This window comes from Halichoerus grypus, chromosome 15 (assembly GCF_964656455.1).
Source record: "Halichoerus grypus chromosome 15, mHalGry1.hap1.1, whole genome shotgun sequence".
In the NCBI taxonomy this organism is placed as follows: domain Eukaryota; kingdom Metazoa; phylum Chordata; class Mammalia; order Carnivora; family Phocidae; genus Halichoerus; species Halichoerus grypus.
This window is the reverse complement of record NC_135726.1, coordinates 49,257,955-49,280,960: the sequence shown is the minus strand read 5'-3', so window position 1 is coordinate 49,280,960 and position 23,006 is coordinate 49,257,955. Positions and strand designations below refer to the sequence as shown.

Genomic DNA, 23,006 nt, shown 5'->3' with positions numbered 1-23,006 from the left:
GGTTGCCTAATAAGCCTTTACAGTCAAGAGTCTGATTTTACTTATTGACCTCTAAAGATTTTTTTTTTTTAAGATTTTATTTGAGAGAGAGAGAGAGAGAGAGAGAGCACATGGGGGGGGAGGGTCAGAGGGAGAAGCAGACTCCCTGCTGAGCAGGGAGCCCAATGTGGGACTCGATCCTGGGACTCCAGGATTGTGACCTGAGCCTAAGGCAGTCGCTCAACCAACTGAGCCACCCAGGCGCCCGACCTCTAAAGATTTTTTTAAATTGTGCTAAAACACACATCATGTAAAATTTACCATCAGTGATATGAAGCACGTTCACAACATTGCACAACCATCACCACCTAGTTCCAGAATATTGCACAACCACCACCACCTAGTTCCAGAGCGACACTCAAGATCCATTAAGTAATCCCTCTCTGTTCCCCCTCTCCCTTTGGCCCCTGGCAACCAGTGACCTTTTAGTGGTTATGGTTGGCAGTCTGCTAACTCTGGATTTGCCAATTCTGGGTATGTCATATAAATGGAATCCTATATGTTGTATTTTGTGTGCAGCTTCTTTCACTTAGAGTAATGTTTTCAAGGTCCATCCATGTTGTAGCACGTCTTAGAACTTCATTCCTTTTTATGGCTGAGCAATATTCTCTTGTATGGCCGTGCCACATCCGTTCATCAGCGGATGGACATTCAGGGTGTTGATACTTATTGGCTATCGTGAATAGTGCTGCCATGAGCATTCCCTGTATAAGCCACTGTTTGAGTACCTATTTTCTTTTAAAAAATATTTTCTTTTTTTTCGATTGAGGCATTATTGACATACAATATTATGTTAGTTTCAAGTATATAACGTAATGATTTGAAATGTGTATATATTGCAACAAACACCTATTTTCAGCTCTCTTTGGGTATATATCTAGGAGCAGAATTGCTGGGTCATATGGTGATTGAATATTTAACTCATCGAAGAATCACCAAACTGTTTTCCACAGTGGCTTCTTACTGATTTTTATTTTTATTTTTTTTAAAGATTTTGTTTATTGGGGCGCCTGGGTGGCTCAGTCGTTTGAGCGTCTGCCTTTGGCTCAGGTCGTGATCTCAGGGTCCTGGGATCGAGCCCTGCATCGGGCTCCCTGCTCCGCGGGAAACCTGCTTCTCCCTCTCCCACTCCCCCGTGTCTCTCTCTGTCAAATAAATAAAATCTTAAAAAAAAAAAGATTTTATTTATTTATTTGACAGAGACAGCGAGAGAGGGAACACAAGCAGGGGTTGAGTCCCGCATCAGGCTCCTTGCTCAGTGGGGAGCAAGTGTGGGAAGCCCTCTCAGTGTGGGAAGCTGTCCCAGCACCCCCCCCAATTTGGCGCCACCCTAACTCTTCCCAGAAGATCAATTGGGATTTCTTTTTTTTTTTTTTTTTTTAAGATTTTATTTATTTGACAGAGAGAGACACAGCGAGAGAGGGAACACAAGCAGGGGGAGTGGGAGAGGGAGAAGCAGGCTTCCTGCGGAGCAGGGAGCCCGACGCGGGGCTCGATCCCAGGACCCTGGGACCATGACCTGAGCCAAAGGCAGACGCTTAACGACTGAGCCACCCAGGCGCCCCTCAGTTGGGATTTCTTATGTATCCTTGCAGGTCTACCCATTCACATACATGTAAATGTGACATTTAATTATTTTCCTTTGTTGCACAAAAAGTAATATTCCAGTCACACTACACTGCCACTCTTAATTCTTTTTTTTTTTAATTACACTCTAAATTTTTTTTTTCTTTTAAAGATTTTATTTATTTATTCGACAGAGAGAGAGACAACGAGAGAGGGAACACAAGCAGGGGGAGTGGGAGAGGGAGAAGCAGGCTTCCCGCGGAGCAGGGAGCCCGATGCGGGGCTCGATCCCAGGACCCTGGGATCATGACCTGAGCCAAAGGCAGACGCTTAATGACTGAGCCACCCAGGCGCCCCGCCACTTTTAATTCTTAATATATCCTAGCAAGCTTCTTAGAACTTAGGAAATACCCTCTCTCTTTCTTTTTTTTACAGTTTTGTAATATTCCATTTAGATTCTAGGGCCGTGGTGCTATAGTTTATTTAGGTAGTCTCCCGTTGACGAATACTTGGGTTATTCCATTCTTTTGCAATTACAAAATGCACGCTAATAAATCATGTAGCATGTCTGTCACTTTGAATGTTGGATCTGGACTCTCTCTCTTTTTTTTTTTTTAAACTCGTGTATTGGTTTATTATATAACCGAGTACATGTTACATAGGGTGAGGTCCAGAAGGGTCGTGAGCAAAGGAGCTCTGTCCCTGTAGAGCTGGGATGTGACCCCTGCTGGCACGGGGCTGTGTTCACTAATTTGGAAATTTCTCCAAACCCTGTAGTTCAGGGACTTTTTAAAAAAGCGTGGACTCTTAAGGGCTTCGGTGGAAAGTGGAAGGGTGGGATGTCAGAGAAGAAGTTCCCAAAAGGTCTGGGGTCCTGGAGTTTCATGAGAGAGGTGCTAAGTGGGGACCGGGACCCTGCTGTCTATTGTTGGAGTCCTAGTGCGGAGTGCCCCTGGCCTCGGTGCTCATTTGATGAAAGAGGGAAGGAGGTTGGGGTGCCTGATCTTTTCTAGCTCTGGTGTTTGCCTGAGGGGTGGGGCCACTGTGGGGCCATGCACAGAAGCGCTCACGCATACCCCCCTCCGTGGCTTGCCCAGGTCTTGATTGTCCGCAGTACGACCATCACTCTAACACCCAGCCCAGAGACCGACGTGTCCCTGGTCTACCGTGGCTTCATCCACCCACTACTGCCCGGAGGGCCCGGAGGGGCGGGGGCTGAGGATGTAGCTGTGTGGGCCCGGGCCCAGCGTCTACATGTCCTAGCCCGGATGGCCCGGGGCCCTGACACGGAGAACATGGTGAGGGTGCCTGAACACACAGGGGGCTGTTAGTTATAAATGTGGGGGCTGGGGTGTATGGTGTGGGGGGAGGACTGGGGAGAAATCAGAGGCACGGGATATATCCTTAGTGGAGGGAGGGTCCTGGGGTTTTCAGTTATGAATGGAATTGGGGGGGGGAATTTTGAAGAAGGTGGGGAGGGTCTGAGTTACCAAGTCAAACTCCCCCTGAGGAGGAGGTGGGTGGTGGTGGGGGGGTTGTTGAGGGTTCTCAGAGGTTCTTGGGGTCTAAGGAACTCTGAGGCCCTCTTCCTCTTCCCAGGACAGAGGTCAGTGCTAGGTGGGTTTGGGGCTCTTGGACGTTTCAGGGGTTGGGGCGGCTGGAACGTTCTGAGGCCCCTGTCTGTCCTTCACCCATACCCAGGAGGAGGTGGGGCGCTGGGTGGCTCAGCAGGAGAAGGAGACGAGGCGGCTACAGCGCCCAGGGTCTGCTCGCCTCTTCCCACTGCCTGGCCGGGGCCACAAGTATGCGGTGGAGATCCAGGGCCAGCTCAATGGCTCGGCGGGCCCTGGGCACAGCGAACTTACTCTGCTGTGGGACCGGACTGGCGTGCCAGGTGGCAGCGTGAGTACCCAGGCCCTGGCCTCAGATCCCCGGAGCTTTCCGAACCCCAGACCACAAATTCTAACTCTCTTGACCTGACCTCTCCCTACCCCCCCCCGACTCTTGAACACTCGGCCTCACCTTGAGCCCTCCAGACCCCAGCCTCTGACCCCCAGACTCTGACCTGATCTCACATTCTGACCCCCTGCCTACATCTCTGACTTCTCCTGCCCTGGCCTGACTTCTGCCCTCTGTATTTGGCTCTCTCATCTCTAGGTGCTCTCAAGCCCCGATCCCCTTTTGTCTGCTCCTCCTAAATCCCGGCTTTCCACATGCTTGGGTTCTTAACCTTGTCTCCAAACACGTCTCTAGCGCCAAACCCTGACCCCTACCCCCAACCTCGACTCCTGCCCTGGGACTTGGCTTGTGGACCCCTGGCCCTTACGTGAGCCCTTCCCCCAGGAGATCTCCTTCTTCTTCCTGGAGCCCTACCGCTCTTCAGCTTGCTCCTCCTACTCCTCCTGCCTGGGCTGCTTGGCCGACCAGGGCTGCGGCTGGTGCCTGACCAGCGCCACCTGCCACCTGCGCCAGGGCGGGGCCCACTGCGGGGCCGGCGGGGCCCTGCTGGTGCTGGTGCCTGCCCTCTGCCCGCTCTGTGAGGAGCACCGCGACTGTCACGCCTGCACTCAGGTGCCTGCCAAGCCACAGAGGGGAGGTCTCAAGATCAAGGCAGCCGGATCAGGCAACTGGGAAAGGGGGAGGCCCTCTGGAGTTGGCACGGGCATCCGAGGGGTCCCCTGGTGCAGTGGGGGGAGACAGGTGGGGCCGTTGTCCTTGATCTGCAGGTGAGAGCCAGGTGGGGAGCAGGGCTCCTGGCGGTCAGGACTCTCCCTGTTGTAAGGGCCAGAAAACCCAACTTAGTACCTCTTTACCAGAGGGGCATTTATGGGCTCCAGCACCAGAGCCCAGGAAGAGCTCTTTAGGCTTGTTGTTTAGACCGTGTGGTCAGGCGTCCACCCCCCTCCATCCCATACCCTCGCTTCCCTGGACGTTCATTCCTTGGGAGTGGCAAGGGAGCCACGAGGGCTCCAGACTTTCATCCCCCCCACGCAGCCCCCCAAGTCCCAAGTGGAAGAGAGCACCTTTCTGTCCCCACCCCACTCTCACCCCCAGTTCAACAGAAGTCCCAGAAGCACGTTTCGTTGGCTCTGGTTGGGTCTTGTGCCGACTCTCAGAGCCATCTGCGAGGCTAGGGGGTAGGGAGTGTGGCCCCTTGCCCACCCCTGGAGCTTAAGGATCCACCAGTCCCAACCGCACCAGACATAGGGGTTCTTTTGCCCCAAAAGGGAGTGGGTGCCGGGAAGGTGGATCCCATGGATGCCATTGGCTGGAGGAGAAAGTCTAGAGAGGCAGGCAGCTGGGGAGGGAGGGGGGCTTGGAGGGGTAGTCTATGGGGTGGGGCAGGTGAGGGAGGCAGCTACTTGTGGAGCCCAAGGTAGAGGGCCATCTGGGCTCTTACTCCTTCTTTAATTCCCCAGGACCCCTTCTGCGAGTGGCATCAGAGCTCCAGCCGCAAAGGGGACGCCGCGTGCAGCCGGCGGGGCCGGAGTCGGGGTGCCCTGAAGAGCCCAGACGAGTGTCCCCCACTCTGCAGCCAGTGAGCCGCCTGGGCCCAGGGGGAGGGGATGTAGGGGGCATGTGGGGGCTGCTGCACGGTCTGACCCTGTCCCTGCTCCCCGCCCCCAGGCGCCTGACCTGTGACGACTGCCTGGCCAACTCCAGCCAGTGTGCCTGGTGCCAGTCCACGCACACCTGCTTCCTGTTCGCGGCCTACCTGGCCCGCTACCCGCACGGGGGCTGCCGTGGCTGGGACGACAGGTGCGGTCTGGGCATCGGGGCGGGGCCCACAGAGGGGAGGGCGCGGACACCCCCACCCACGCCTGTCACCCTGCAGCGTGCACTCGGAGCCTCGGTGCCGGAGCTGTGACCGCTTCCTGACCTGCCATGAGTGTCTGCAGAGCCACGAGTGCGGCTGGTGTGGCAATGAGGACAACCCCACACTGGGCCGGTGCGGCCGGGACCGCGGGGCCGCGAGGCCAGAGGGCGGGCGGGGTGGGGGGCTCTCGCCTGCCCTGATTCTAACGGCGGATTGTCTCTCTGTGTTTCTTCCCCTCCCCTCTCGGTTTCCCTCTCTCCTCCATCTCCACCCTCTCCCGCTCTCTGTGACTGGTTTCTCCTCATCTTTGCTTCTTGTCTTTCTGTTTCCGTCTTTCCTTCTCTCACCCTTCACCATTTCCCTGTGTGTCTCCGGTCTGACTCCGCTGGGTTTCTGTCTCTCCTTCATTTCTCCTTGTGTCCTTTTCTCCGTGTTCATATTTCCGTTTCTCTCTTTCCCATCGGCCCCTCTCTCCCTGTTTCCATCTTGGTCTCTCGTTTCTTTATCATCTCCCCCTTCCCACCCCTCCTCCCTCTCCCGCCCCCCCCCAGGTGCCTCCAGGGGGACTTCTCGGGGCCACTGGGCGGGGGGAACTGCTCCCTGTGGGTGGGGGAGGGCCTGGGGCTGTCTGTGGCCCTCCCCGCCCGCTGGGCGTATGCCCGCTGTCCTGACGTGGATGAGTGTCGCCTGGGCCTGGCGCGGTGCCACCTGCGGGCAACCTGCCTGAACACACCCCTCAGCTACGAGTGTCATTGCCAGCGAGGCTACCAGGGCGATGGCATCACGTACTGCAACCGCACGTGAGCGGGGCTCGGTTTCCATGGAGATGTCCCCCGGGGCTGGGGCACGTGGAGATGGAGGGAGGAAGCCGTGGCAGTGCTGGGGTGCCTCCCAGGGAACCAGCATCCCCAGTGAGCCTGGGGTTTTTACCTTGCAGGGTAGGCCCTCGTTAGAGTGACAGGGTCCCCAGTGTAACACTAGTTACTGTGGAGACGGGTCACCCCTGGACTGCGGACCATAGTCCTCAGTGTTGCCATGGAGACGGAGGAGGACCCAGTTGAAAGGGGTTTTCACAGAGAGCAGATCACCAGTGGTGATATGTGGTTACCATAGAGACAGGAGTTACCACGTGTGGGGGCGTTACCTTGGAGACAGGGCCGCCCACAGAGTCCAGGAGGAGGAACCGGCCGTGGCCGGGGGATGGCGTTGCCGTGGAGACAAGGCGGTGGACTGGGGCGGGAGGGGGGTGTGCCTTGGGGGCTCCGGGCCCCGCCCAGCCCTTCCCCACCCCCGCCACGCCCTCAGGTGCCTGGAAGACTGTGGCCACGGTGTGTGCAGCGGTCCCCCCGACTTCACCTGCGTGTGTGACCTGGGCTGGACGTCCGACCTGCCCCCGCCCACGCCCGCCCCGGGACCCCCAGCGCCCCGCTGCTCCCGGGACTGTGGCTGCAACTTCCACAGCCACTGCCGCAGGCGGGGGCCTGGCTTCTGTGATGAGTGCCAGGGTGAGCGGCCTCAGGGACCCTCCCCAGGGCTCCAGTGTCCTTCCTCTGCCTGGGCGTCTGGGTCCCCTCGCCCAGCTAGGGGTCCCTGCCCCATGGGCCGCTCCCGACCCCACACGGTTTCAGTGCCACCCACCTCTTTGGCGGGGGCTCGCAGTGCCTCCCCGGTCTGGGTTCCCCCGGTCACCTGCCTCTGGAGCAGCTGCGTGGGGCCAGGGATCGGCTGAGCGTTGTGGGGCTCCTCCTGCCCTTGCCCTGACTCCGTGTCCTGTCTGCCGCGGCCTCTACAGACTGGACGTGGGGGGAGCGCTGCGAGCGGTGCCGGCCCGGCAGCTTTGGCAACGCCACCGGCTCGGGCGGCTGCCGGCCCTGCCAGTGCAACGGGCACGGGGACCCGCGCCGTGGCCACTGTGACAACCTCAGCGGGCTCTGCTTCTGCCAGGACCACACCGAAGGTGCCCACTGCCAGCTCTGCTCCCCTGGCTACTACGGGGACCCCCGGTGAGCCAGGGGCCCACCGGGAGGGCCAGGGCGGGTTAGGGACCAGATGGGACGGGGCGGGACCCGGTCTGACGCTCTTGCTCTCTCCTTCATCTCCCCAGGGCCAGTGGCTCCTGTTTCCGGGAGTGTGGGGGCCGCACCCTCCTCACCAACGTGTCCTCAGTGGCGCTGGGCTCACGCCGGGTGGGGGGGCCGCTGCCTCCAGGGGGTGGGGCAGCGAGAGCCGGGCCGGGCCTGTCCTACTGTGTGTGGGTTGTCTCGGCCACCGAGGTGCTACAGCCCTGTGCCCCCGGGACCCTATGTCCCCCGCTCACCCTCACCTTCTCCCCCGACAGCAGCACCCCCTGCACGGTGAGTACCCAGGGCGCCAGAGTTCAGGCCCGTGTCTCCCCCAACCTAATCTGAATCTGCAGACGGACCCTGACCCCACGTCCCTGTTCCTTTATCCTTCAAACCCTAAGCTCTCTTCCTCAGACCGCAGACCTTCATTCCGAAGCCCCCCAGACCCTCTCATTCCCCCGATCACCTCCTATTTCCTGGGCTCCCCACTCCCCGGCCCAGGCATGGTTAATATTTGTACTTTATGTGCCAGCTCCAAGCAGTAGGTAGTGGCCGCCAGGAGCTGTGTATTGAGAAAGAGGCTCCGTGCAAGAGTGCCTGATCCATGAGCCATGTCTGCTGTGCACACAGGAGGGGAGTGCTGGCCACAGTTTGTCTGTCCAGAAGTCTCCCGGGCTCAGATTGCCCTACCCTCTTGAGCTCCTCCTCCTCCCAGACCTCCTGCATCCCTCTTTCTCACCCTTACCATCCGTCCCCTGATCCTTCACTCTGCATCCTCTGCCTCCAGCTGAGCTACGTCCTGGCCTTTGATGGATTCCCGCGCTTCCTGGACACTGGTGTCGTCCAGTCGGACCGCAGCCTCATTGCTGCGTTCTGCGGCCAGCGGCGGGACAGGCCCCTCACTGTGCAGGCCCTGTCTGGTACGGGGACTGGGCAAAGTGGGACCCTGGCCGAGGCTGTGTAGCCCTTGCCCCTTACGCTGTCCCTCCCCCCCCCGGTGGGGGGGCTCAAGACCCAGCCCGACTCTGCCCCTGATGTGCCAGCTGATGCCGTCCCTTGTCACATCTGGGCCTCCGTTTCCTCAGTTGAGGGGCTGATAGAGAGGTTTGCCCTGGCTGGGCGGCCTCTCTGGAGAGCAGGGCCGAGTGGGACAAGTCTCTGGGGGACACGGAATGTGGCTGGTGTGGAGGCCCCCTGCCCATCTCCTCAGCCTGGTGGTTCTCCACCAGGGGGGATTTTGCCCCTTTGGGCCCTCTGGCTCTGTCCTGAGTGGCCCTGGCATGTCACGGGTGGGGGCCAGAGATGCCGTTCTGCATTCTGCAGTGCACCGGACACCCCACAGCCAAGGCCCCGTTACATCGGCAGTGCTGAGAGTTTGGGAACCGGCTCCGTCTGATCGAGTAGCACTAAAAATAATTTGTCACCTGTGGCAGTTGAAGGACCCTAGTTTGAACCATCCTAGAGCGGCGAGATCTCCAAGGCTGGGAGAGAGAGGGCGGAGGGGTAGTTGGCCGGCTGGGGATTGCACGCAAGCCCAAACCCTTCCCCAGGGAGCAGCTAGAACCGAGGGGCCCTCGATTTCATTTCACTTAGCCGTTGTGTACCGAGCACCTTCAGTGAGCCACGCCTGAGCTGGGTGCTGGGGATCCAGCAGGGAGCAAGGGCACGCAGGCCCTGCCTTCGGGGGGCAGGGGTACAAACAGCACTGAACAAATTCTAGTCAGAATAGTGACACCTTTGCCAAGGGGCAGAGGAAGTGGGAAGGAGCGGGCACCTGGCCTGTCTGGGGAGTTGGGGAGGGCTTCTTCGCCGAGGTGAGATTTCACTGGAGGCGTGAAGGGGACGGTGTGGGCGAGGGAGGAGGGCGACTTCTCCAGGCCAGAAGAGCAGCAGGTACCCAGGCCCTGAGAGGCCCGAAGGGGGCCTGTGGTGCTGGAGTGCTTAGGGCTGGGACAGTGGGAGGCCTTGAGGTCAGAGGGCCTACGGCCGCTCCCCACACCCCCCGCTTTAACATAATTTTATTGAGGCACTGTTTACATATCCTATGTCTAATCCCTGCCCCCTCCCCCACCACTAATCGATTTTGTAAGGAGACCTGGTTTTATGTCAGAGCTGTAGGGAGCCGTGCGGGGTTTGGAGCTTGCCAGTGACGGGACTGGGATCGGAATTTGACGGGTTGGATGTGGGGGAGGGTGTGCAGCGTGCAGGAGAACAGTGAAGCATGGCAGTGAGTGATCACAAATGATAAGGAGTGCCTTGTCGCCCTGCCCGGTGACACCGGATTTTCTCTAACCCTGGGGGTAGAGTAATGTCCTGGAGCCCTGCCCGGCCACGAGCCTCTGGCCCTCTCCCCCCACAGGGCTGCTGGTGCTGCACTGGGAGGCCAACGGCTCCTCGTCATGGGGCTTCAATGCTTCAGTGGGCTCTGCCCGCTGCGGGTCGGGGGGCCCCGGGAGCTGCCCGGTCCCCCAGGAGTGTGTGCCCCAAGATGGAGCCGCAGGTGCTGGACTCTGCCAATGTCCCCAGGGCTGGGCTGGCCCCCACTGCCGCATGGCTCTGTGTCCTGAGAACTGTAACGCTCACAGCGGGGCAGGGACTTGTAACCAGGTATGGGGGGGGACAGGCAAGCCACATGGGACAGGGGTGGTGATCTGGCTTCCCCTGAGCCTCCTTCTGCTGTTCCCCAGAGCCTCGGTGTGTGCATCTGTGCCGAGGGCTTCGGGGGCCCTGACTGCGCCACGAAGCTGGACGGCGGGCAGCTGGTCTGGGAGACCCTCATGGACAGCCGCCTCTCAGCTGTGAGTCGTGGATGCCACTCTGTCCACGGAGATGCCACGCAGCCCGCCTCCTGGATGGTTCTCCCCTCCCTGCATTCCTGGGACCACCCCTCAGCCCCGACTCCCAGCCTGACCCTTCGTGTCCCCACCTCCGCCCCCAGGACACTGCCAGCCGATTCCTACACCGCCTGGGGCACACCATGGTGGAGGGACCTGATGCCACCTTGTGGATGTTTGGGGGCCTCGGCCTGCCCCAGGGGCTGCTGGGGAACCTGTACAGGTGAGGACTGTCTCCCGGAGGTGGGATGCCTGAATGAGAGGAGGTCACGACCTCAGGAGATGCTGAGATGTGTGTCACATAAGAGTCCCTTTGGGGGTTAAAAAAAAAAAACAAAAACAACTGGTGTAAAAAACCCTTTAGAGATGCCTGGGTGGCTCAGTCGGTTAAGCGTCTCCCTTCGGCTCAGGTCATGGTCCCGGAGTCCTGGGATCGAGCCCCACGTCCCCTGCTCAGCAGGGAGTCTGCTTCTCCCTCTCTCTCTGCCCCTCCCCCTGCTCGTGCTCTCTCATTCTCTCATGCGCTCTTTCTCAAATAAATAAATAAAATATTTTAAAAACAACAACAAAAACCTCTATAGGTGAAGGACACCCAAAAGATACTGGGACACTTGTCACAGGAGGCTCACCTCGGGGTCTGGGATACTTATTTGGGTGGTGCTACCCCAGGGGGGGATGGTAAGATGGTTGTCAAAGGAGGGGCACCCTAGGGGATTTGGGGATAACTGTGCAGGGGGGGTCACCCCAGGTCATGCTGGGATGCTGTATGGTGAGACTCCTTTTCTGCACCTTGGTGCCAGGTACTCAGTGAGTGAGCGGCGGTGGACACAGATGCTGGCGGGAGCCGAGGATGGGGGCCCGGGCCCCTCACCCCGCTCCTTCCACGCGGCTGCCTACGTGTCCGCTGGCCGTGGTGCCATGTACCTTCTGGGGGGACTCACAGCTGGGGGTGTCACTCGCGACTTTTGGGTCCTCAACCTCACCACCCTGCAGTGGCGGCAGGAGAAGGTGAGCCCCTCTCCCTTCCCCCGCCCCCATGATCCATGTCTAGCAGGGCCGGCCAGAGTGCCTCCTGCCCGTTTCACCCCCAGGGGATGCAGCTTTCCCCCAGTCCCCACCGGGGCTCCAGTGCGAGTCCCAGAGTTGAATCTCAGCCATCCTGCGTCACACTGTAGTCCCGAGCCAGCCTGTGGCCGAGTGGGTGGGATAGTCTTGTCCACTTGGCTGGGTCGCGCGCGCTGTGGGCGGGTACAGTCAGCCCCACACGGCCAGAGTGAGAGTACAAGGGCCAGGGCTTCCCAGAGGAACACCAGGCTGCCCCCACCCGCATCGGTGACACTGAGCAGGCAGAAATGGCAAGGGGCCTCCCACACACCTGCTGGAACCGTGGCAAGTTGGAAGTTTGGGGTCTGACCAGCCCCGGGCAGCTCACTACCTCCTTATTGGTTCAAGGGGAGTGTCCGGAGTTCCGAGTCTTGCTTCTACCCGGAAGATGACCCCTAACCTCCAGCTCCCTGCTAACCTCTGCCCTTTATCCCCCAGGTGCCCCAGACCGTGGAGCTCCCGGCAGTGGCTGGTCACACCCTCACTGCCCGCCGAGGCCTGTCTCTGCTCCTGGTGGGCGGGTACTCCCCCGAGAATGGCTTCAACCAGCAGCTGTTCGAGTACCAGCTGGTGACTGGCACCTGGGTGTCCGGAGCCCAGAGCGGGACACCCCCCACCGGTAGGGCTGGGGATAAGTCGGGGACAGCACCTTGGACTCCTGGCCATCCGGGGTTTTGTGGAGGCTCTCTGTCCACTGCTGTTACCCTGTGGTCACTGCCCTTAGACCTTGTTATGTCCTGTCTTGACCCCCACGCCCACCCAGATTCGCAGACCTGCTCTTGAGAAGTTCAGTTTCCCATGAAAGGCTACCCACCTCCTGCCCGGTGACAGTGGGTCATTGCATTCCTCTCCCAGGTCCTGGGTTCCAGCCCCTCAGGCATTCCCCTTCTCCGTTCTTTGCTCACTGCCCCCCCAGGACATGCAGGTCACTCCGACTCCCCCTCTTCTCTTGCCCGGAGCCACTAGAGGTGGTCCTTTGGAACCGAAGCGGGAGGGAGGGGTTGACAAGAGCTCCTCGGTGGCGTGGTCCCAAGAAGGGGAGCCCAGGAAGGTGGGAAGGCGCTCCTAATCACCAGCCCTCCCCCCAGCATCTACTCCCTCGTGCCCCCCAGGTCTCTACGGTCATTCTGCCGTGTACCACGAGGCCACTGACTCCCTCTATGTGTTTGGGGGTTTCCGCTTCCACGTCGAGCTGGCAGCCCCGTCCTCTGAGCTCTACTCCCTGCACTGTCCTGACCGCACCTGGAGCCTGCTGGCCCCTTCCCAGGGGGCAAAGGTCAGGAAAAGAGGTGTACGCAGTTAGATCCAGGGGGCAGGAAGGAGGGGGTCCCCCCTTACCCAGCACCCCAGGGACTGGCTCAACCCTGGACTCCTAGTCCCATCCTTTCTAGTGCCCTGGACTCAACTGTGGCATCCCACACATGTCCCTTTCTTTCATCGCTTGCTTGGAGGGAAGCATCCCAGACGAGGAGGTCAGAGGCCTAGGTTCTGCCCCAGCTCTGCCCCACTCTTGGCGTGGCCCTCAACTTCCCAGCCTCCCCATCTGTAAAAGCTGGGACTGAGGCTCCTTGGGCCTCCCGCCTTCAAGGCCAAAGGAGATAGTGGATGGGAGTACATGGACTCCGGATGTGCTGGTTAGAGACGATTGAGTTTTCCATCTGCAAACATATCTCCAAGCCCTTTTGGGGACCGGACTGTAAGGGAGGCCCGAGCCTCACCCCCAGGTTGCCCCCAGCCCAGCTGGCCAGGTCACACGAGAAATGTGGGATTCATCTCAAGCAGCCTGGGCCAGGTTCCTGGGGAACAGCACAGGGCATGGGGGTTCTGGAAGTTCGGGGAAGGGAGCTGGCCCTGGGGGCTGCTCTGAAGAATGAGGGAGGTCTCCTGGACGAAGGAGCTGAGATTTGAGGGAGATTAGGGTTGGGTAGGGCTGGTGGGGGCTGAGGTGTGGGAGGGTGCAGGGTGGCGGGTGGGATGAGAGGCGAGCGGAGGAGTGTGGGCTCTGACCGGCCATCCTGCGGGTGTCTCCCCAACAGCCCCGCCCCCGGCTTTTCCACGCCTCAGCCCTGCTGGGGGACACCATGGTGGTCCTTGGGGGGCGCTCGGACCCCGATGAGTTCAGCAGCGACGTTCTGCTCTACCAGGTCAACTGCAACGCCTGGCTCCTGCCCGACCTGACCCGTAAGTCCAGTGCTCCCCCTAGGGGGCCCTGGGGACATCCTGCAGGAGCCCTGGCCTGTCCTGGGACGCTCACTCATCCGGACTCCCTCAGGCCCCTTCAGGCCCTCCAGCAAAGCTGCTTTCCCCTCTGTTACCTGAACACCCATGGAGATGGCCGCCTTCCTTTTCTCTTCCTAGGAAGTTTATTTTTTGTCCTGATTATAAAAGTAATAATATTCATTGTATGTAATTGGTGAAATAAGAAGGCAAAAATCCCCCATGATCCTGCTCTCTAGAGACAGCACTATTATACGTGGGGGTGTTTCTTTCTAGTCTGCTGGTCGGAGGCCGGAAAGGGGCTTGGACCTTGTCTTTCTGTTTCGCTACCCAGTGTGACTGTGTATGCCTCTGGGCCTTTTCCTTTTGCTTCTCTCTCCTACTCTCTGTCTCTAATTCCCTTTTGCCCTTGTCTTGTTTGCTACTCTGTGACTTTCTCTTTTTTTTCTCCTGGAGGATTTTTTTTTTTTAATTTTTAATTTTTCAGAAGATTTTATTTATTTATTTATTTGAAAGAGAAAGAGCACAAGTAGGCGAGGGACAGAGGGAGAAGCAGACTCCCCACTGAGCTGGGAGCCCGATGCGGGTCTCAATCCCAGGACCCTGGGATCATGACCTGAGCTGAAGGCAGATGCTTAACTGACTGAGCCACCCAGGCGCCCCCCTTCCTGGAGGATTTAAAAAAACCTGAGGCGAAATTCACATAAGAAAACGAACTGTTCTGAAATTAACGATGCAGTGACACCTGGTACCTTCAGGAGGCTGTGCGACCAGCACCTCTGGTTCCAGAAGCTTTGTCTCCATCCTTATTCCATTCTTTCTGCTTCCTTTTTCTGTTTATCTCTCCCTGTCTTTTGTCTTGCTATCCTTGTCGATTCTCTTGCCCTGTATGGCCTTACGTATCTTCTCTGTCCATGTCCGTCTCTGCCGTCCTTAGCCCGTCGCTCCGCTCGGCGTCCCTCTCTGACCGGCCTCTTCGTGGGGCTCTCTTCCCTGAGTCTCTCTCTGAATGTTCTGTCTTTCCCCAGGCCCAGCCTCTGTGGGGGCCCCGATGGAGGAGTCCGTGGCCCATGCTGTGGCGGCGGTAGGGGGCCGCCTGTACCTCTCAGGGGGCTTCGGGGGAGTGGCCCTGGGCCGCCTGCTGGCCCTGACCCTGCCCCCTGACCCCTGCCGCCTGCTACCCTCACCCGAAGCTTGTAACCAGTCTGGGGCCTGCACCTGGTGCCATGGGGCCTGCTTGTCCTGGGACCAGGCCCATAGGTAACAATGGTGACCGAACGGCGCATGGGTGGACGGTACTGGTGCCCTCCGAAGGGGGTTCTGTGCTAGGCCAGGCTTGCGGGGGGCGGGGGGGCGCTCAGGAGGGTACTGTCCGAACAGGACACCGGCTCACATGGGAAAACGGGCGCTGCATCACAGGCAGGGTCAGGCTGGGGGACCCTTGGGTGAGAAGCCCTGCTTGTGGGCTGGGGTGTCATCTGAGAATGTTTCCTGGAGGAGCTGGGTCCGAACTGGCTCCCAAATGACCACTAGAATTTAGACCAGCGAAGGTTCGGAAGCGGGGCTGTGCCCAGTGTATTTTAGGGACCGTCTATGCTGGGGGAACGTGAGGCTGGTGCGGTGGTGGGGGCAGCTCAGGAAGGGCTCCCAGTCCCTGGCTGTGGCGCTGGGCTTCTGTTGTTCGGGAGGCCAGACATCTCAGGAAGCTGAAAGAGCTGTCCTTGGTTCAGCACAAACTCTTTTGGCTACATCGTTATCCCGAACCCGTATGAGGCTACTAATGGCCTTGGCTTGTCCTATTAAATGTGTCACTGTGTTTGCTACTGAATTATTAAAGGGTTTGATTTATGGGGTGCTCCCTCAGATTCTGCTAGGAGTGTTATGTAACAGTGGGTACACCCACTGCTTTTCTAAAATCTGGAAAGTTATGAAATTTGTGCCTTCAAGGACTTTGGGTAAGGGATTATGAACCTCCACTGTGGGTGATGGGGAGCCAGGGAAGCTTTGAGCAGGGGAGGGCAGGGGCAGGCCTGGGCAGAAAGCCCTGGGGCTGTTGGGAAGGAGCCAGCGGTGAGGGGAGGCTGTGGGTGGAGACCTGGGTGGAGACCTGGGAGGAGGCCAAGGAGGAGGAGGCTGGAGAAGAAGAGGCCTGAACTGGGCAAAGGGCTGCAGGGGTGGAGAGTGGGGGACGCCTTGGTGGCTGGAGGGACAGGGGAGTGTGGGATATTGTCCAGTATCTCTGGCTGGAGTGACAGGGGGACGTGAGACCATGGCCAGGTGGGGTGGGGGAGGAGCAGGTTGGGGAGGCCTGGGCTGAGACCAGTCCAGGATACACGTGGGGGCGCCCGCAGGACGATGTCCAGGAGGCACCAGGAAGAGGCAAGGGTGGGTGGAGGAGGGACGGGGTCTGGCTGGGTGTGCTGAGCCAGGCCTCCTGCCTCCCCAGGCTGGGCTGCGGGGCCCCCCCATGCTCCCCCATGCCTCGCTCCCCCGAGGAATGTCGACGTCTCCGGACCTGCAGTGAGTGCCTGGCCCGCCACCCCCGGACCCTGCAGCCTGGAGATGGAGAGGTGAAGCGGGGGTGGGGGGGTGTCTCGGGAACTTCAGCTGGGATTGGGTGGGAAGAGCTGGCTCGGGTGGGGGGGTGCCAGGGACCTTGAGAACCCCACTGAGCCCATGTTTCCCCCCCCAGGCATCCGTCCCCCGCTGTAAGTGGTGTACCAACTGCCCTGAGGGTGCCTGCATCGGGCGGAACGGGTCCTGCACTTCGGAGAATGACTGTCGCATCAACCAGCGAGAGGTGTTCTGGGCCGGGAACTGCTCAGAGGCCGTGTGCGGGGCTGCGGACTGCGAGCAGTGCACCCGGGAGGGCAAGTGCATGTGGACCAGGCAGTTCAAGAGGACAGGTGCGGCTCCCCACTGAGGATGGCTTGGGAGCCCCCGGAAGGGGCGGAGCAGGGGAGGGGCCGAGGCCAGGCCCAGGCTCTGATTCCTGTGCCCTTGACGCCAGGGGAGACCCGCCGCATCCTCTCAGTGCAGCCCACCTACGACTGGACATGCTTCAGCCACTCTCTGCTGAACGTTTCCCCAATGCCGGTGGAGTCGTCACCCCCGCTCCCCTGCCCCACTCCCTGTCACCTCCTGCCCAACTGCACCTCCTGCCTGGACTCCAAGGGTGCGGACGGGGGCTGGCAACACTGTGTCTGGAGCAGCAGTCTCCAACAGGTACCGTCGGGTGGGGTGCCCAGGGGGCCCTCCCCGCCCTGCCCCTGCCCCTCTGTCCTACTTGCTCCTCCATTTCCCTGGCTCTGGTCCCTCCACGGTGCTTCCTCTGTCCTCCTTCCTCTGTTCTCCTCCCCCACCAGCACCTCCTCCTTCCCCGCTGGCCTCTCGAGTCTCCCTCTCGCGTCTGCTAGGACCCTGCCACCCCGCCACCTTCCGGACCCCACAGCTAGGGTCACGGTCCCCCCCCATCCTTCCCGCGACTGCTAATGCCATCTCGCCTCTCCCTCCCAAACCTCTGTGCTTGCCTTCTCCGTCCCTTTCTCTGCTTTTGGAACTTCTGGTTGTAAGATACAGAGATCCCCTTGGTTTTATTATACGGAATTGGGGTAGGAAGTCCCGCAGCTCCGTCCTTCTCGGGCCTTGGGGTCTCTAATCTCAGCCGTTCTCTGCGCATCTCCATCGGCCACTTTCTCTTGCCTTGATCATCCGGGGTTAGCTCACATTCTCAAGGGCAGACTTCAACTCAGCTGACCGGTTAGATGTCCAGCCTTGGCCCAGTGAGACATGGCCAGGGAGGGGTAGGAGCACAGGGTTCAGCTGCCGGCTGGAGAGATGGCTCTCTGTGGGCGTGGTCTGGGCAGGCAACGTGGGTACCAGGGACAGTCCGCTCCTTGACTGTCCGGCTCCCGCTTACCCCGTAGAGTCCGGTCCAAAGATGCCTCTGCTTAGCATGATTTGGCCGCCCCCAGTGGCAGACATAAGCCCTTCGACCCCCAACCCCACCCCAGGGGGAGACAAGAAAGATTCACCTCCTGCCGTCACATCCGGAAGCAGTGTCGTTCGTTGGGCCGGAGTTCTGGGTCTCTGAGTCCCAGTGATGTCCACTTCTCAGTCATCCTTGTGGAACACCCAGTCCACGAGTGACCACTTGCCATCTCGCAACGCATGCGCCTACATGAATCTTTGGTAAAATAGGACCGATAACAACAGACCCAACACCAACAACCCGTTCTCCAATTCTCTGGACCCCGACTGAGTGTCTAACAACTCCGGTCGCTCCTGACACCACCCACCTAGCACCAGAGCCAGATCCTACAAAGTTCAAGTCCACAGGCCTGCCCCCATTTCGAGGCCAGTCACGCCCTCAGACCACCTGTGCTTCTGACCAACGAACTGTAAATCAGGGGTTCTACCACCCCCAAAGCAGGTTTGATCATTTGCTAGAATGGCTCACAGAACTCGGAGAAACAACTACTCACGAATACCAGTTTACTATAGGGGCTACAACTCGGGCAGAGCCAGGTGGCAGAGAAGATAGGGCAGGGAATGGGGGGAACGCGCAGAGCTCCCGCGCCCCCTCTGGGCACGCCATGCTTGCCACAGGGGAGCTTTCTGAATCTCCTTGTTCGTGAGTTTTTATAGACCCCAGCTCCATCCCCATCGCAGTCCGTGGGGGGGCTGCAAATGCCAACCCTCTAGCCACTTGGTCCTTCTGGTGACACCCTCTCTACATGCCCTCTTTAGCATAAACTCAGGTGTGGAATCAGCTTCTTATGAACAACAAAAGGCCTTCCAGCACTCAGGAAAGACCAGGACACCTGTAGGATATATTCTTGGGTTACACCACACCATCCCATAGGCAGGTGGTAGAAATTAAATGGGTGAGTGTCTTTGCAGCCTGGGGCCATGCTTGCTCCTGGGTAAAAACTCAGTCATGCCCCAAGTTCTGCCCAGTGGGGGGATTCCCAGCCTCCACTCTGTGGGACACACCCAGAGGGTGGGCAGTGTTCCCCGTGGGGGTTCTCTGTGACCCCCACAGTGTGGGTCTCTAACACACTGAGGCCTCATCCCCAAGCCTGGGGTCCTTGTGGTGATACAGGTTCTCCTCAAATAACATTGAGATGCCCATTGTCCGTCTCTGTGGACACTCCCGGGCCTGGAAGGCAATGGTAGGGAGCCTGCTGGCAGGCACTTGCTATTCACCCAGCCCCTCTGTGCTGTTCTGTGGGGCAGGAGACTCCAGCGCCGGGTCGGTGCCACAGTGTGGGTAGGAGGGCACTTCTGCCAGAGCTTCGGATTTCTGTGTGGTCTCCTAGCTCTGGAGCGTTGGCTCGGGCTTCTAACAACCACCACTGCACAGATTGGACCGAACAGATGTGCAGACCAGCCCTGTTAGGAGTTGGCTTGAGGGCCGCTGTTATTTTAACACCCGGGCATTGTTCTTTTGAATAACTTTGGCTTCAGAGCCTGGGACGGGCACAGAGTGCTCGCTTCCCTGGCTTCTCTTCACCAGGTTCTTTATCGAGCCCCTTCCCCGTGCCCAACCCCGTGGGTTGTAGGTGTACCTGTCAAGATGAGCTAGAATCCTGCTCTCGGAACTTAACATTCCCGTATCTCTTCCAAGAGCGCAGGGGATGCAGTGGATGGTGGGCAGCATCACCTGTGGCCACTAGGGAGGTCACAGCAAAAAAAACGCTGTGCAGACTGGGGACTTGGTCTCCGCCCCCCAGATTGCCCCACCATCTGCCAAGGGGCGCACTAAATTTAGATCTGGGAGCCTAGCTCCAGCAGTTCAGCAAGGCTCAGCTCACTGCTGGCTGTAGGCGTCTGTGGGCTCAGAGCTCCGGCCACAGCAGGGAGGGTGTCTGTTTCAGGATCGCGTGGTTGCTGAGTGCTGTCAGACAGCCCGGACTAATCCCTGTCTTCTCAAGGCCCGAACAGTAAATAAGATACTCTGACACCCTGCGGAAAGTTCCCAAGAGTCTGACCCTGACTGCGCACCTTGTCTGGGTCCCGGGACGTGCTGAGTGATGGCGTGTGAGCTACTGGGCAGCCCCTGACCGCAGACTCCGCTTCCCAGCCCAGCACGGGAGGACCCTGTGGCCCCAGCAGCCAGCTGCACGTTTTTCCTAAGTGACAATGGCTTGCAACCCTGCACCTGTCGCTAGTTTCTGTCCCAACCTGGGATTGTTGCCCCCCTTTGGTTGTGAGAAACAGCCATGCACGCTAAGCCAGGTGGGGAGACCGACACTGCCAGTCACACCAACACAGTGGTACCTCTTGGAGCCCAGGGTGCAAAGTGCAGCCAGGCCTGGCGACGGGGCCTGGAAAAGCTGCCCTCCCCCCGCCCCCGCCCCGCCCACCGTGGGCTTGGGGTGTGTGGTCCTCATTGATGCTTCCTTCTGCATCTGCTCTTTTCCTGTCCCTCTATTCTCTTCATTTGCTGTGTTTTGCTCATCCTAACAGCCCCCAAAGCCCTCACCTCCAGAATCTTCCAGTTTCAAGGATGCCCCTAGCCTGACTCCCATTGTGGACTCCCAGGTTACAAATGCTTGACAGGGAGAATGTGATTAACCCCTGCTGGTGTCCACTTTGACCCATGGGCTGTGGCCAGAGAGGGGCGAGAGCTCCGAGGAGGGAGTGCGGTCTGGGAAGACACCTAGAATGTGTTTGATCCTCTTTCTCTGCCTCTCTCTTGCCCACCCCCCCACCTCATTTCTCATCTCCCCTGTACAGTGTCTGAGCCCCTCCTACCTGCCCCTGCGATGTATGGCTGGAGGCTGTGGCCGCCTGCTGCGAGGACCTGAGAGCTGCTCCCTGGGCTGTGCTCAGGCTTCCCAGTGTGCCCTGTGCCTGTGGCGCCCCCACTGTGGCTGGTGTGCCTGGGGGGGCCAGGATGGGGGCGGCCGCTGCTTGGAGGGTGGACTCAGCGGTCCCCGTGATGGTGAGCCGCACTCGGGGTTGGGTCTGGCACAGAGAACCTGGGGGGCGCTGGGGGCTGTCTCGGAGGGGGGCCTGGGTGGCTGGGCGGCTGCTGCAGAGGCACCCGGTGCAGCTCTGCGTGTCCCTGTGCCAGGGCTGACGTGCGGGCGGCCTGGGGCCTCCTGGGCCTTCCTGTCCTGCCCCCCTGAGGACGAGTGTGCAAACGGGCACCACGACTGCAACGAGACGCAGAACTGCCACGACCGGCCGCACGGTTACGAGTGCAGCTGCAAGGCGGGCTACACCATGGACAAGTGAGGCGGCGGGGGCGCAGGCGACTGGGGGGGGGGGCTGTGGGAGCAGGAACGGGCGAGGCGCGGGCCGGCGCAGATATGAGGCAGGGCGTTCATGCAGGAAGGGGTGAAGGGCCGGCGCGTGGAGGGGCAGGGCTCGCCGGGAAGAGGGAGGATGGCAGGCTAGCCCCTGAGGGAGATGGAGGCTAGACCCCGGAGGCGGAGCGTGGGAGAGACCAGGGGTGAGCCACGAGTTGAGGGCGGTCTAGTGAGTGGTGGGCTGGCCGGAGCCCTGAGGACCCCGGCCCTGCCCTGACCCTCCACCGCCCCCCGCCCCTGCAGTGTGACTGGGCTGTGCCGCCCCGTGTGCGCCCAGGGCTGCGTGAACGGCTCGTGTGTGGAACCCGACCACTGCCGCTGCCACTTCGGCTTCGTGGGCCGCAACTGCTCCACCGAGTGTCGCTGCAACCGCCACAGCGAGTGTGCGGGCGTGGGGGCCCGCGACCACTGCTTGCTATGCCGTAACCACACCAAGGTGGGCTGCCTGGGGCCTCCGACGCACCCGCGTCTTGAGCCTCACTCCGAGCCTGGAGGAGCCAGGCCCCAGGGTGGGGGGAGGCTTTGGGGACACTGCCTGGATTCGTGTCAGATGGGCCGCCCCGGAATAGCGGACAGAGTCAGTGCTGGACTAGGGAGGCGGGGCCCGTGGAGGAGGACTCCGGGTGGCACTGGGAAGGGCTTTTTGAGCTCAACACTTGGGGCTGGACGGGCACGAACGCCACCCCCCTCAGCCCGAGTCACCGGAGGTGCGCAAGCGAAGGCAGAGGCTAAACTGCCCCAAGGCTGGGACGGCCCGAACCAAGAGCCTGAGCCCCTGCTGCCCTCCCGCAGCGCTCCCAGAGGGCCCCTTCTCCCACCCCACCTGCTCTGACCACCCCGTCCCCGGTTTCCAGGGCAGCCACTGTGAGCAGTGCCTCCCCCTGTTCGTGGGTTCAGCTGTGGGGGGCGGGACCTGCCGGCCGTGCCACGCCTTCTGTCGTGGCAACAGCCACGTCTGCGTCTCCAGGAAAGAGCTTGAAATGGCCAGGAAGGAGCCCGAGAAGTACTCACTGGATCCGGAGGAGGTAGGAGAGGCCACGGGCCAGGACTCCTGGGTCTCGGGGAGGAGGGGGCTGGCCCACGCCTCTTTGCGATCACCCCGTCTTTCCTTGGCCAGATTGACAACTGGGTGACCGAGGGGCCCAGTGAAGATGAGGCCGTGTGTGTGAACTGCCAGAATAACAGCTATGGGGACAAATGCGAGAGCTGTCTGCACGGCTACTTCCTCCTGGACGGGAAGTGCACCAAGTGAGAAGCAGGGGGGCCGGGGACCCTAGCCCTGCCCACAGCGAATAGCTCTGGGAGCCACACCCCTCTCCCCAGTTCTCTGCCCTCAGGCAGGAGCGGACAGCATCCCCAGGGAGGCCCCGGGCTGAGGCCAAGCTGGGGGCCATGAGCCAGGCAGGCTCAGGTGGGAGACCCCCTCCCTCAGAGGCCGGTGCTGACACGCAGACCACAGAGCATCCGCCGTGGAGACTGGGGGGCAGAGAGGGAGCTGCCAAGGGGCGAGGCCTTCGGGCGGCCTCCCACCCCAGCCCTTCCTTCCTGAATGCTCAGTAGACTTGAGTCATTCCGACCTGGCTTCAAGTCCTAACCTTGCTGCTGACTGGCTCCCTGGCTTTGGGCAAATGGCTTGACCCCCTGTGAGCTTCAGTTTCCTCTTCTGGCCTGGAGCTCGGACTCAAGCTCACCTCTGCAGCATCGAGCCTGGACCCCTGTGGGCCAGGGGAGCTCTGTGACCCCTGTCTTCCCCCCGCTTCCTCAGATGCCAGTGTAATGGCCACGCAGATACATGTAACGAGCAGGACGGGACGGGCTGCCCGTGTCAGAACAATACGGAGACGGGCACGTGCCAGGGTAGCTCCCCTAGCGACCGTCGGGACTGCTACAGGTACCAGGTACGGCTGCAGAAGTGAGTTCCAGGCCGAGGGCCCTGCACCCCGAGAGGGCCACTCATTCATCCAGCACACATTTACTGAGCACCTACTGTGTGCTGGGCTGCATGGGAGGCACTGGGATGCAGTGGGCACCAAAATGGGCAGGGTGT

At 60.1% G+C, this 23,006-nt stretch overlaps 1 protein-coding gene across 1 annotated transcript in view; it reads left to right on the top strand.

Moving 5' to 3' along the window:
• Window positions 1-23,006, top strand: part of MEGF8 (multiple EGF like domains 8) — a 39,114-nt gene that overhangs the window by 12,829 nt on the left and 3,279 nt on the right. Inside the window, exons 13-40 of the mRNA XM_036103322.2 lie at window positions 2,703-2,903; window positions 3,307-3,507; window positions 3,949-4,176; window positions 5,025-5,143; window positions 5,233-5,364; window positions 5,441-5,554; window positions 5,974-6,222; window positions 6,728-6,927; window positions 7,215-7,425; window positions 7,527-7,776; window positions 8,273-8,405; window positions 9,845-10,092; window positions 10,173-10,283; window positions 10,424-10,542; window positions 11,120-11,327; window positions 11,862-12,042; window positions 12,536-12,699; window positions 13,460-13,604; window positions 14,669-14,900; window positions 16,087-16,210; window positions 16,333-16,546; window positions 16,651-16,865; window positions 20,382-20,589; window positions 20,722-20,881; window positions 21,203-21,395; window positions 21,814-21,984; window positions 22,077-22,207; window positions 22,725-22,857. Coding sequence (XP_035959215.2) covers window positions 2,703-2,903; window positions 3,307-3,507; window positions 3,949-4,176; window positions 5,025-5,143; window positions 5,233-5,364; window positions 5,441-5,554; window positions 5,974-6,222; window positions 6,728-6,927; window positions 7,215-7,425; window positions 7,527-7,776; window positions 8,273-8,405; window positions 9,845-10,092; window positions 10,173-10,283; window positions 10,424-10,542; window positions 11,120-11,327; window positions 11,862-12,042; window positions 12,536-12,699; window positions 13,460-13,604; window positions 14,669-14,900; window positions 16,087-16,210; window positions 16,333-16,546; window positions 16,651-16,865; window positions 20,382-20,589; window positions 20,722-20,881; window positions 21,203-21,395; window positions 21,814-21,984; window positions 22,077-22,207; window positions 22,725-22,857 — 4,995 coding nt within the window. The remainder of the gene's footprint in view (window positions 1-2,702; window positions 2,904-3,306; window positions 3,508-3,948; window positions 4,177-5,024; window positions 5,144-5,232; window positions 5,365-5,440; window positions 5,555-5,973; window positions 6,223-6,727; window positions 6,928-7,214; window positions 7,426-7,526; window positions 7,777-8,272; window positions 8,406-9,844; window positions 10,093-10,172; window positions 10,284-10,423; window positions 10,543-11,119; window positions 11,328-11,861; window positions 12,043-12,535; window positions 12,700-13,459; window positions 13,605-14,668; window positions 14,901-16,086; window positions 16,211-16,332; window positions 16,547-16,650; window positions 16,866-20,381; window positions 20,590-20,721; window positions 20,882-21,202; window positions 21,396-21,813; window positions 21,985-22,076; window positions 22,208-22,724; window positions 22,858-23,006) is intronic.